Below are 13,001 nucleotides of genomic sequence, written 5' to 3'. Positions count from 1 at the left end.
CCAAGTTTCGCATGGTCACCTTGGGGACCATCATTCCCTCTCTGGATCCGGGAGATTGGTTTGCCGCCCTCGACATGAAGGACGCCTACTTCCATGTCGCGATCTATCCTCCCCATCGTCGTTATCTCCGGTTTGTGGTCAACAACACCCACTACCAGTTCGCCGTGTTGCCGTTCGGACTCTCCACCGCCCCGAGGGTGTTTACCAAATGCATGGCGGTGGTTGCCGCAGCCCTCCGACGTCGTCAGATACACGTCTACCCGTATCTCGACGACTGGCTGGTTCGGGGACAGTCTCGACAACTCGTGATGGGCCAGATGACAGAAATCCTGTCTCTCTTTCAGCGGCTCGGTCTTCTCATCAACGCCGAGAAGTCCACTTTGATTCCGTCACAGCGAGTGGAGTTCATCGGAGCGGTTCTTGACTCCACGGTGGCCAGGGCCTGTCTCCCTCGCGCTCGACACCAGACGATGGTCTCCATCATCCGGGACCTCGTCACCTTTCCGACCACGACGGTGCGCTCCTGCCTCCGTCTCCTGGGCCACATGGCTTCATGCACGTATGTCACCGCATACGTGCGGCTCCGCCTCCGCCCGTTCCAGTCTTGGCTTGCGTCAGTGTACCGACCGCATCAAGATCCCATCGACATGGTGGTCACGGTCACCAGGCCGACCCTCGAGTCCCTCAGCTGGTGGCTCGACCCGGAGGTCGTGTGTGCCGGAGTCCCGTTCCACCCTCCTCGCCCATCGGCCACTCTGACCACGGATGCCTCAGCGCTCGGTTGGGGAGCTCACCTGGGCGAGCTTCACACCCAAGGCCTGTGGTCGCCCCAGGAGCTCGCCCTGCACATCAATGTCCGCGAGCTGCGCGCAATCCACCTGGCCTGTCGCACCTTCTGCACCCACCTGCAACGCCGCTGTGTGACAGTGTTCACGGACAACACCACCACAATGTTCTACGTGAACAAGCAGGGTGGAGCCCGCTCCTCCCCGCTCTGCAAGGAAGCGATGCTCCTGTGGGACTTCTGCATAACCCACTCAATTCACCTGGAAGCGTCCTTTCTTCCGGGAGTGCAGAACACGCTGGACGACCATCTCAGCAGGTCGTTCCTCTCCCACGAGTGGTCCCTCCGTCCAGATGTCGTCCACACAATCTTCCGGAGGTGGGGGTTTCCCCAAATAGACCTATTTGCCTCCAGGGGGAACAGGAAGTGCCACCTGTTTTGCTCATACCAGGGTCGCTCGCCAGGCTCCCTGTCGGACGCCTTCCTTTACCCCTGGACGGATCGCCTCCTCTACGCCTTCCCTCCGTTCCCGCTCATGCACCGAGTGCTCCTGAAGCTTCGGAGGGACAGAGCCCATGTCATACTCGTAGCGCTGGCCTGGCCGAGGCAGCACTGGTACACCCTGCTGCTCGAGCTCTCCGTTCGGGAACCCATCCCCCTTCCGTTGTGGCCGGACCTCATCACCCAGGACTTCGGCAGACTCCGCCATCCGAACCTGCAGTCCCTCCATCTTACAGCTTGGTACCTGAGTGGTTGACCCACGCGGAGAGGGACTGTTCCGCGGCAGTTCAGCAAGTCCTGCTTGAGAGCAGAAAGCCTTCCACTCGCTCCACTTACCTCGCGAAATGGAAGAGATTCGCACTCTGGTGTGATCAACGAAGTCTCAATCCATTCGTAGTCCCGGTCCCTACCATCCTTGACTACCTTTGGTACCTTAAGGAGCAAGGTCTTGCGGTCTCCTCCTTGAGAGTTCACCTGGCAGCAGTGTCCGCCTTTCGTCCATCCGTGGAAGGTCGGTCCATCTTCTCTAACCAGATGGTTTCCCGCTTCCTCAAAGGCCTGGACCGCTTGTACCCGCCGGTGCGGCTTCCTGCCCCGACCTGGGATTTGAACCTCGTGCTGGCCAAGCTGATGGGTCCTCCGTTCGAGCCCTTAACCACGTGCTCCCTGCTCTACCTCTCCTGGAAGACGGCCTTCCTCGTCGCCATTACATCAGCGAGACGAGTTTCTGAGCTCCGCGCTCTGACGGTTAGCCCGCCATACACCGTCTTCCATGGGGACAAGGTGCAGCTTCGCCCTCATCCGGCCTTCCTCCCGAAGGTAGTGTCAGCTTTCCATCTCAACCAGGAGATCTTCCTCCCGGTGTTCTTCCCGAAGCCACATGCCTCGCCTCGGGAGCAACAGCTGCATACACTCGACGTCCGCAGGGCGCTCACTTTCTACATCAAGCGGACTAAGCCCTTCCGGCATTCGCCTCAGCTGTTCGTAGCGGTTGCTGACCGCATGAAAGGCGAGCCGATATCCTCCCAGCGGATTTCCTCCTGGGTCACTGCGTGTATCCGGACCTGCTATGAGCTTGCTCGCGAGCCGCCAAGCCGCCTCACTGCACACTCGACGAGGGCGCACGCCTCGTCGGCCACCTTCCTGGCCAATGTTCCAATCCAGGACATCTGTTGAGCGGCCACCTGGTCTTCGGTCCACACCTTCGCCTCTCACTACACGTTGGTGCAACAGTCTCGAGACGACGCAGCCTTCGGCTCCGCGGTACTACACTCCGCCACGTCTCACTCCGACCCCACCGCCTAGGTAAGGCTTGGGATTCACCTAACTGGAATGCATAGGAGCAATCACTCGAAGAAGAAAAGACGGTTACTCACCGTAGTAACTGTTGTTCTTCGAGATGTGTTGCTCCTATCCATTCCAGACCCGCCCTCCTTCCCCACTGTCGGAGTAGCCGGCAAGAAGGAACTGAGGAGCGGACGGGCCGGCTGGGGTATATAACACGCGCCATAGCGGCGCCACTCCAGGCAGCAGCTGGTACTCAGTGAGCTGCAGAAACAACAGGACAGGTCCTCCATTGGTGTAAATTGAGGTAGAATCATTGACTTCAACAGAGCCATGCCAATTTATAGCAGCTGGGATTTGCCCCTATGGAGTTCTGCCTGTTGACACCAGCTGACCTCAAAATTCTGTTTCCATGCAAATGACTCTTATACTGTTAATAATTAATAAATAATAATCATTAATAATAAAACTAAAACAAATTGCTGCAGCAACACAGAGCCAGGAGGTGTCAGTGGAGTTTTAACATTACTTAAATGAATCGCTTTTGGTTGTTGTTGTTGTTTCTAAACATTTATAGAAAGACATAAAGTCCATATTATTTGTCCAACAGAGCAGAATATCTCTCGTGCTTACACAAATAAACTGTGTTATATGTGCTGTGTAGGCCAGAATGGCCAGTTTTTTGTGTAATTAGCCCAGGCTCTATCTATAATAAAAATGTTAATGAGGCCTTTGTGAAATTCCATTTCTTTTCCATGGAATACTGTGCCAAACCCAGGACAAATGGCTACAAAGGGAGGGGTAGTAATTAGTCCCAGAGGGGTTAAAAGGCCTCTCCCTATCCATTGAGGAGAGAGAGCCATGGAGAAATAAGGTTCAGTTGGAACAGGGGTTACCAGGGAACTAATTAGGTTCAGCTGGTCCCAATTGCTGGAGACCTTTTTAAACCCTCCCTGGCATGGAAGCAGGGGGGAGAGTGAGAGAAGCAGAGAAGCTGCCAGCAAGTAGGTGCAGCAGGACTCTGAACCCTTCCAGCAAGGAAGACTGCACTCTGTCCCCAGAAGGGGAGAAAACCAGCACAAGGGACTGACTGAGGGAAGGATCAGCCAGACCCTGCACGACCTGGAAGGACTTTGCTTTCCTCAAGCCTGTGTCTCCAAGGCAAAAAGAGACTGAGCCAGCTGAGGAGAAGCTGGTACTTTGCCACAATACATTCTGATGGCATCTGAGCTAAAAAGACCTCTTAAACTCTAGGGTCAAATTCACGGCTGGTGTAAACTTGAGTTGTTCAACAAAAGTCGATGGAGCCACACTGATTTACACCAGCTGAAGGTCTGGCTTAGAATTGATTTTTTTTCCCAGTCAGAGGGCTAAATTCTGCTCTGTGTAAATCCCAAGTAATTCCACTGATATTCCTGGAGTGACTCTAGATTTACACTGGTATAACTGAGAGCAGAATTTGTCCCATTAACCAGAACTTGGCCAATAAGAGTTCCCTCCGTGTTCTGTAGATACATTAATTCTTGGGCTGTATCCTTGCATGCTAATCTTCAAGCCAGAACAAATTGTTATGACTGGGAAGTGGCTGGCACGTCCTTAAACATAAGGCTCAAACTGCACTCTTGCAATTTGCTTGGTTTGCTGCACAGAAAATGCATACATAATCATACAAAGTCAGATGTGTAGTTTATGCTGGGTAATGAAATGCCTCCAGGGTGCTGCGATGTGGGGCTAAAGGCCAGTCTCATCTGCTTGAGTAGTGACTGTATCTGAAATAACAGGACCTCCAGAAATGTGGTGTGTTTGATTTGCTTTGATGAACTGACTCTGGTTTCATTCTTGTAACAACTGGCTGATTCCTAACCTGGTTGCAATGTTCAACGGCTAATCAAATTCCACTCATCATATAGCCCTTTCCAGTGAGATGTTCAGAACCCTCACTGACAGGCAAGGCACAGAAGTGCTCAGCATCTTGCAGGCTTATATATAGGCCTGATCCTGCCATCCCCCATTGCTCGTAACACCCACTGAAGTCAGTGGGTGGTGTGCAAATGGAATGGTAGCTGGGTTGGTCCCTAATTATGTTCATTCTCCCAAGATACCAATTGTAACAGATCTGTGCGCTTGGATGGCATTTCAAGTAGTCTTTATTGCACCTAATGGGACAGATAGAACAAAAAATGCCATGATATTGGACTAATGAGTATAATCCTTTGTCACTTTTTCTGATCTCTAGCCTTTGCATTAAACACGCTGTCTTTTTCAGTTCCTGACTTTGAAGGATCAAGATAATTCACAAATAAGAGCTGTCTTTTTTGCATTTCAGGCAGTGGAGAAAGCATTTGCAATGCCAGCTGGATTCTACTGGCAGACAGTAGAGACTGATGAAAAATACTTCCCTAACAGTAGTGACATTGGGGCCAGTGCAGATATAGACACTGAGGTAAGAGCTCCTTTGTGACTTGCAGAATGAAGTGGGTTTCTGAGGGATGATCAAAACTGGCATGAAATGTTTGAATTCATGTGATTGGTACGAATAATCAAACTTTAAACATTTCTCACTCAGATCTAAATGTGTCAGCCTAGCCTTTGGTGTCATCATTTTTCTTGTGCCTGTTGCCCCGAGCCTGAAAAGATTAAACTCTGAAATGTCTGGGCTGGAGAAATCGCTGCCAGCCAGGTGCATATCTGCAGTGGCAGACGCATTTTGAAAACCCAAACCAGCTTGACTGCAAACTGATTTGCCATTGACCTTGCCTGGCTTTTAGAACTTGTACAATAAAAAGTTGAATAAGTCTGATTCATTTGGGGAGGCTTTAAAGCTTCATCCTGAACTTGATCTAAAGATGCTGCTGTTTTGACTTTCTTCCAGCTGGATGGACAAGCTGCTTAGAATGATTTTGATTCCACATGTCTGGCTTGATCCTGCAAGGTGCTTGATGTCCACAAATGGGCACTTAGGATCAGGGATTGACTTATCTCTCTCTAGAACAACTCTTGTGGCTGGTTCAGGAGTAACCCCGTTGAGCTTCTAGAGGGAGCTGCTTTTGTGCTGGAAAGAGGTCTTCATGGTATGAGACTGTGAATAGGATACACCTTGAGAGGGGAAAAGGACAAAACGGGATGACTTTTGAAGCTTCCCCTGCTTTAAACAAAGTTGTTCAGTTACTCACATTTTCACCCAATCTAAGGAGTAACTTACTTCCTTGCTTAGAAGGTCTTTGCTAGAGGTTTTATAGGGCAGGAGGTGAAAGGAAAACTCATTAGCCAGTCTGAGCAATGGGTTAATATCAGGGGAATTATAACGAAATCAGTAGGGAAAACAGAACTTTTTTGTCTAGTTGTCTACTTTTTTTTATTACTGAGGTAGATTTATAACTTCATTTATCATAATGTTGTAAGATTTGTCATGGGTTTATGAGGGAACAGCATTTGGTAACACTTCATTTAAGGTGTCTGGTAACAATCAATTAAATTGGCATTCACTGGAGCAATAAAGCTCCTCCGTACAGAAGGGGGAACCATGAACAAACTCTAGGCTGGTATAGCCATGCTATGCAGCTGCAAGCCAGACCTTTCAGTGTCCCTGAATTTCAGGAAAAACCCAGATTCTTACCTTTAAGGTATGTGCTCCTTGAAACAAGAAATTTCCCCTTATGGGAGAGTGAAATACAGAACTGGAACAAAAAAAAAAGGACAAGGATTCAGAATGATTTTCTTTCCTGTTCAGAAACACAGATGTGTATATTCAGTACAAGGCTGGATGTTTTTCAGTACTGCTTATCTAAAGATGGACTGAATGGGATTAATCTAGAAAACAGGATTTTAAAATATAGATATATTACAGGATACCTGGTGTATCTGTTTTTGAATTCTCTTCTAGTGTTGATTTTATAATTTCTAAAAATATAGGAAGTCTGCCATCTAGTCTGATATTATTTGAAAATATTTCTTTAATACTGAAAAGGTAAACAATGCATTAGATACATTTCATTTGTTGCCTCCAAAGAATCTACAACCTAATTGTAATGGGGTGATGACTCACTGGTGGCACCTCCTGCTGGTCGTCCTGGGAATTAGCTCTGTCCACTCAGGAGCGCCCTCTGCAGGCCGGTGTCTCACTTGCTGCTGGCCCCAGTGTCCCTCCCGGGCCCCGGTGCCCCTTCTCTCAGGGTTCTGCCCCCTGCAATATCCTTCAGTCTCGCTGGGTCTCCCCTCCCCGGGAACGCCCAACCCCCTATACCCACCTTGCCTCAATTTTGGGCTACAGCTAGTCACCATCTAGCCTCCACTCACTGGGGAAGACTGCAATATAATTGCCACTTATCATTGGCAAGGAGGGTTTGGACCTGCTGTCTCCGCCTACCCTTGGGCTGCTCCATTGCAACCCCAGTACCTTCTTGGCCTTTAACAAGGCCTGCAGCTAGGGGTTTTCCAGGCCAGAGCTCCCCAGCTCCTCTGGCCTTTCCCCAGCCCTGCTCCACTTTAGGTACCCTGCTCAGCTCCCAGCAGCAAGGCCAATCCCTCTCAACATCTACAGAGAGAGAATCTCTTGGCTTCTGGCCCACAGCCCTCTCATAAGGGCCAGCTGGGCCCTCATTAAGCCAGCCACAGCTCTCGTCAGCTACCTACTCAGCTTCCCCAGCCGTTCTTAATCCCTCTTACCCTGCTGCAGCCCTCTCCAGGGGCTGCTTTTATCCTTCTAGGGCCGAAGCAGGGTGATCACCCCGCTACATAATACAAGACAAAGTACAGTAGTTCAGATCACAGAAAGCATTATGTTATTAATTAGTTATTAATATTTCTGATGATGTCAGTGCTGAAGGGACCTATTGTGCTAGGTGCTGGACAAATACAGAACAAAGAGACAGTCTCTGCCCCAAAGATTTTACCATGTAAGTAAAGGTCCATCTACACTTACAGCAGCATGTAGAGTATAGACACTGCTAACATGGGTGTAAATAGAATGGCTTAGGTAAGTAGAGTAGAGGCAAGATTACCCACCTGAACCCCCAGGGTCTGTACTCTACATGGCTCTCTACATGCCTCCAACATCTACACTGGTATTTTGAGCTGTCTAGTGTCCCACCTCTTCCTGGCTGCTGGAGCCTTTCCCCACTACAGTGAAAGGCTCTGGCAGGGGAGAGGCAGTGGGGGCAGCGCTGCCTCCCCCCTGCCAAAGCCTTTCTCCACTGCCTCCCCCCTGCCAGAGACTTTCCTTGCTGCAGTGAAAAGCTCTGGCAGCAAGAAGAGGGACTGGTAGGGGAAGGCAGCAGGGAAAGACTCAAGCAGCTCCTTGCTACCAGAGCCTTTCCCCATTGCCAGAGCCATTCACTGCTGTGTGTATCTACACACGTAGGTTCCTGTACTCTGTGCTCCACCGTAAGTATGTGGACATAACCTAAGGCATGGGGATTATTGAAGAGGAGAAGAAGAGAAGAGATATCACTGTACAATTGATGTGAATGGCTGGTTCTCCCTAGAGCAGTGATACTCAGACTGAAGCTCACGAGCTGCAAGTGGCTCTTTGATGTGTCTCCTGCAGCTCTTTGCAGCACATGATATTAAAACACTGTGTGATTTCATTCTTGGTTAATAACTTAGATTGGTTAATCAGGATGCTTTTACGATGTCATTAACCAACTGTAGTTTATAAGAATTATATATACACCTCTACCCCGATATAACGCTGTCCTTGGGAGCCAAAAAATCTTACCGTGTTATAGGTGAAACCGCATCATATAGAACTTGCTTTGATCCGCAGAGTGCGCAGGCCCCCCGCCCCCCGGAGCACTGCTTTACCGCGTTATATCCGAATTTGTGTTATATGGGTCACATTATATCGGGGTAGAGGTGTATATAAAAACCCTAAATATTTCCCCATCATACTGTTTAAATATGAATGTATAGTACTATAGTAAATTAAACAGTGAATTCATAGTACTGTGGCTCTTTTGGGTAATGTTGATCGCTATTTTGCCTCCTGAACCACTGAGGTCTGAGTATCACTGCTCTAGAGAGAAATCTCACCATTGTTACTAAGAGCGTTTGAAGCTATTTGACCCTTTCCTCCATTGCACTCTTTACCTGACTGTTCAGGTTGCTGTGGCGTTGCTGTTTGAAACCCTACTCCGAACTCCTTTGGCTGTCCATCACATGTTGCAGCTGATCCTCAGCTCTGGTTTGGATATCTGTGGGCTCCGCCTGCTCTATCCCCAGCACAGCGAGCTGCTCGCTAGCACAGGTAAGGCCTCATCTACATACAAAAGTTGCACCCGTTTAACTGTAGCGGCTCACAGACTTGCACATCCCTGATGAAAAGGAAGAGAACTTCAAGGGGGATATGAGCATGACCACAATCAAGCCTTTCTTTTCTCCTTTGGAGTCAGATTATACCCTGTCTCCTTCTATCTGTCCCCGGTGTTAAGTTTTGGCAAATTTTTGCCATTTCCTCTATTTTTTACTCCCTGATACTCTTCATGTCACCACACTGCAGTTCTCTTTGGCCTTTATTTCTCTGTAGATGGCAGCCCCAACTTTTCTCTCTGAGGCAGGAAACTGCAAAATCTGGGGCTGCTGACCTTTCTCCAACTGCTCTGTACGGTGACCCACCATCCAGAATGTCATGGTTTGCCAAGTGGCTTCTGCCACATCTTTTAACTTCGGAGGGCACTGAAGAGAAAATGAGGCACCAATGGTAAAGCCAAACATGGATGCCTGCAGTTAGACACTTGGGCTCAGATCCTGAAAGGTATTTAGGTGCCTAATTCTGACTGAATTCAATGGGATGTTGGGGAATAAATACTTTTGAGGATCTGGCCCTAAATCCATAGCATTAGGCACCCATGTTTGTAAATATCAGCCGTAGCTGCTCAGTGCCTCAGTTTCCCCATTAGTAAATCAGGCATAATAAAACTCACCTCCCAGGGAGCAAGTGATCTTAATTATATATTAAGCTCTTCAAGATCCTAGAATGGAAGCCATCACATAACTGCAAAGTTCTGGGATTGCCTCTGTACAGGCTAGCTCTCCTAGAAGTCCTGTGTGTAACATCAGATCACATACTCATACTCTGTTTCTCTTGGGCTGGGATATTGGCAGACTGAGAGGGAGAGAAACATGTGTTCTTTTCAGCTCGGTGGAAATTCAGTCTAGACCTGCTCAATCACTGAGAAAAATTCTGCAGTCTCCCTGCTGCCTTGTCACATTTGAAAACAGTGGATCTGGACTGGCTCATAATTGTGATTGTTTTTTCCGTTGTCTCAGCAGTAGGTATGTAATATGTTGGTACAAGTGAATGGAGAGCTTTGTAAGTGAATCAGAAAGCCATAAAATCATCAATCAATAACAGAAGATGAGCAGAGCTCTGCTTTCTGATCCATACAGCAGATCTGCCCCCAATGCTTTGCTCTCTGCGCATGCTATGGAGGTGCTCTATGTATGGAGGGAGAATGTATTTCAGTTGAGATCCACAACACAGGTCTGAAACTTTGCTTGAACCGTGAAAAAATACTAATATATTTCTGGTTTACAGTATTTTCAGCCACTTCCTCCTTTATTTACATGCTCTATAGTGCCTGAGGTCACAATTCCATTTCATCTGCATGAATTCATGTAATCAGTTCCTAAATCTCATGCTTCAGGATTTCAGCCAGTCTCCTGCAAGGGTCAGGAAGGAATTTTTTCCCCAAAATGTGTTCTGGGTTTGTTTTTATTTTTTTCCTTCCTCAGCAGCATAAGTGATGGCCATGGCTGGAGATGGGACACTGGCCAGGGTGGCCAGTCCCTGAGATGGTACCGAGAATTCTCTTTCTTAGATGCCTGGCTGGTGGATCTTGTTCACATGCTCAGGGTCAAACTGATCCTGAATTTCAGGTTGGGAAGGATTTTTTCCCCAGGTCATATTGGCAATGACCTTGGAGTTTTTTGCCTTCCTCTGCAGCCTGGGGCACAAGTTGCTTGCTAGGTTCATCTGGGTATATCTCACCAACTCAATTCCCTGCCATTACAGGGCCCTTGGACACTGGTGCACCTCAATCCCTCCTATTCTCTGCATGTGGCACACAACAAATTCTGCATCTTGGTAGGGAGTTAGACTAGATGACCCTTGTAGTCCCCTTCTAATCCTATGGTTCTGTGATTGTAATAGTTTAGTCTCCAGAGGGCTATAATACTTTAATCTAATCCAGTTCATTGGATGCAAAACAGGGTAACTGGGTGAGATTTAGTGGCTGGTGACATGCAGGAGGTCAGACTACATGATATGGTGCTCCCTTCTGGCCTCACACATTGACTCTAGATGCACCTAAACCCCAGTGCTGAGGAGGTGGTATCCAGCCCCTCCTTGTCCAATGGCGGCAGTGGGTTCAGTGGAGAAGCAAAGTGGATTCCATTCCTGCCCACGCCTAGTGATCTCCAGCCATCTGTGAGACTGTGAGCTTGGAGAGGGATTTGCCACAGAGTGCAAGAGAGAGCTCTCCTGTGGGTCTTCCTCTGTGGTGAGAAATAAGGGAACCCAGAGTAGGGAAAGAAAGAAGTGATGGTCAAGTATTTTTTTAAACGTCATTCCTTGTCATTCCTTCCCCACACAGCACAGATCCTGACTAGGGAGAGTAAACAGTTTGCATGGAGTTTTGGCAAAGCTTTCACGTTTCCCAGTTGGGGTCCCCTCGTCAGTTCTTCTATTGCTAAGGAAAGGAGCAGGAAACAACCTGGTCCCCTGGCCCAAATGCTCTCCCATCCTCCAACCCCACTAACCCTCTCTGAGTGAAGTGTGAACTTTTGGGCTCAATGGTTTTCAGTGAGAGCCACTCACTCAGCCTGGCATATCTGTGCAGAATCTCCAGTATGTGGTCATGCAGACTTAGCAGCATTAACTACTATGATGGTTTCCATTGGGAAAATTATCAGGGCAGATCCCCAACTGGCGAAAATTATCAGTGACTTAAATGGAGCTGTTCCAATTTGCACTAGCTGAGGATCTGGCCCTTGGGATTTGACAGGAGCCTGCTGCCGCAGTAATGCCCCCTGGCTCTGCAAACCGCATGGAGCCAGCCCTAATTAGGCATGTTTGTGTGGAGGGCTCAGCAGGAGTGGGGACCAGGCCACAGAGGGACCCCAGCTCCTTCTGCTGCTTCAGGGTCATTCCTCGCCTCTCTCCTCCCTCCCTGAGCTGCAGACCAGTGGGAGAACCTGGGTTTTCGTGTGTTATTTGCAAGGCACCCAGACCCTGCCTGTGAAGGGGAAGAGATCGCAGCTCTGATCTCCCAGTGTAATCAGCAGTGCCAAAGCAAGAGCCTCCAGAGGTGAGCAGAGACCCAATGAGAAACAGCTGTTAGCCTGGCAAATGTGGAAGGGGAGCTAGAGGCAGCACTGATAAACTGTCAGTCATCTAGGCTGAGTAATGAACTGAGAAGAGACCTTGAGTGGAATGAATGAGCCTGGAAAGGGTGATTCCATGCATTAGTCACACGTGTTTATCTTTCACAGACAAGCTGCCTTCTGCTTATGCTCCAGAGGCTGGCAAGGCTCCACCTGTGCTGGCTTTAGGCTTGAGAGGGCCAAAAGCACGTAGCACCTTACAAGATATCATAGGGCCCTCGGATCCACAGCTGGCCAGCATGACAGACTGCGGCTCCATCAATGCCATCTACTGCAGGAGCCAAGCCGAGCCCCTAGCCTACCTGCCCCACACAGACAGCCGTGTGCACAGGGAGCTGTGCCTCTTGTTCGGAGGGAGAGCATGCTGTGACGAGGTGCTTCATGTTGGTGTCCAGAATCCTGCCTGCAAATATAACAAATCAAGGTGACAATCCCATACTGCCCATTTCTGAGATCCTGTGATTCTAGTGGGGGTGGGAGTCGGGGTGGGGGGGGGGGTACAGGACTTGCACCACTGAAGGGTCCCCAGGGGATTAGCAGTTTGTCAGTCTTTTCAGTGCAGTCCTCAGCAGAGGGGCCCAGCTAGAGGCAGTGCTCGTTGGGAGCACTAGTCTATTTCTGCATTTTAAAATGTGTTACTATTAGTGTTTGCAAAACTGGTGTGTTCCTTCTCTCACCATGCTGCGTTCTCTGCAACTGACAAGAGTGTATGAGAACGGAGGGGCTGAGAAGGCCTTTAGCCTTGGTGATTAGTGTGAGGAGATGCATGATAGTGGGACCGGGACGTATTTGAGATGGTGGAAACATTGTGAGAGGAGGCCCACTAGAAACTCTACCCTGGAGAATAGGGCCACTCCAAAAGGGATTCAGCCTTAGATTCAATGCACCTATCCTGATGGTGTAGCAACAGTGTGCCACGTGGCACTGGGACCACACAAGCTTAGTAGAGATCTCAGGACTCCAAGTTCCTTGGCCAGTTCAGATCAGGTGTTTGCATGCGCATGAGGGTGTTCTTTAAACACCCTCTCCTGCTCAGTTTGTGTATAACACT

General features: G+C 49.0%; 1 protein-coding gene across 12 annotated transcripts in view; it reads left to right on the top strand.

Annotated features, from left to right (window-relative positions):
- DNAAF8 (dynein axonemal assembly factor 8) overlaps positions 1 to 13,001 on the top strand; it is a 150,203-nt gene that overhangs the window by 75,257 nt on the left and 61,945 nt on the right. For all 12 annotated transcript variants that reach the window (XM_039492529.1, XM_039492528.1, XM_039492531.1 and 9 more), the window contains 3 exons: positions 4,896 to 5,012; positions 8,669 to 8,813; positions 12,059 to 12,374. In XM_039492529.1, the coding sequence (XP_039348463.1) occupies positions 4,896 to 5,012; positions 8,669 to 8,813; positions 12,059 to 12,374 (578 nt within the window). The remainder of the gene's footprint in view (positions 1 to 4,895; positions 5,013 to 8,668; positions 8,814 to 12,058; positions 12,375 to 13,001) is intronic.

Source organism: Mauremys reevesii, linkage group 10, assembly GCF_016161935.1.
Source record: "Mauremys reevesii isolate NIE-2019 linkage group 10, ASM1616193v1, whole genome shotgun sequence".
NCBI classification, from domain to species: Eukaryota; Metazoa; Chordata; order Testudines; family Geoemydidae; genus Mauremys; species Mauremys reevesii.
This window is presented reverse-complemented; position numbering and strand designations above follow the sequence as displayed.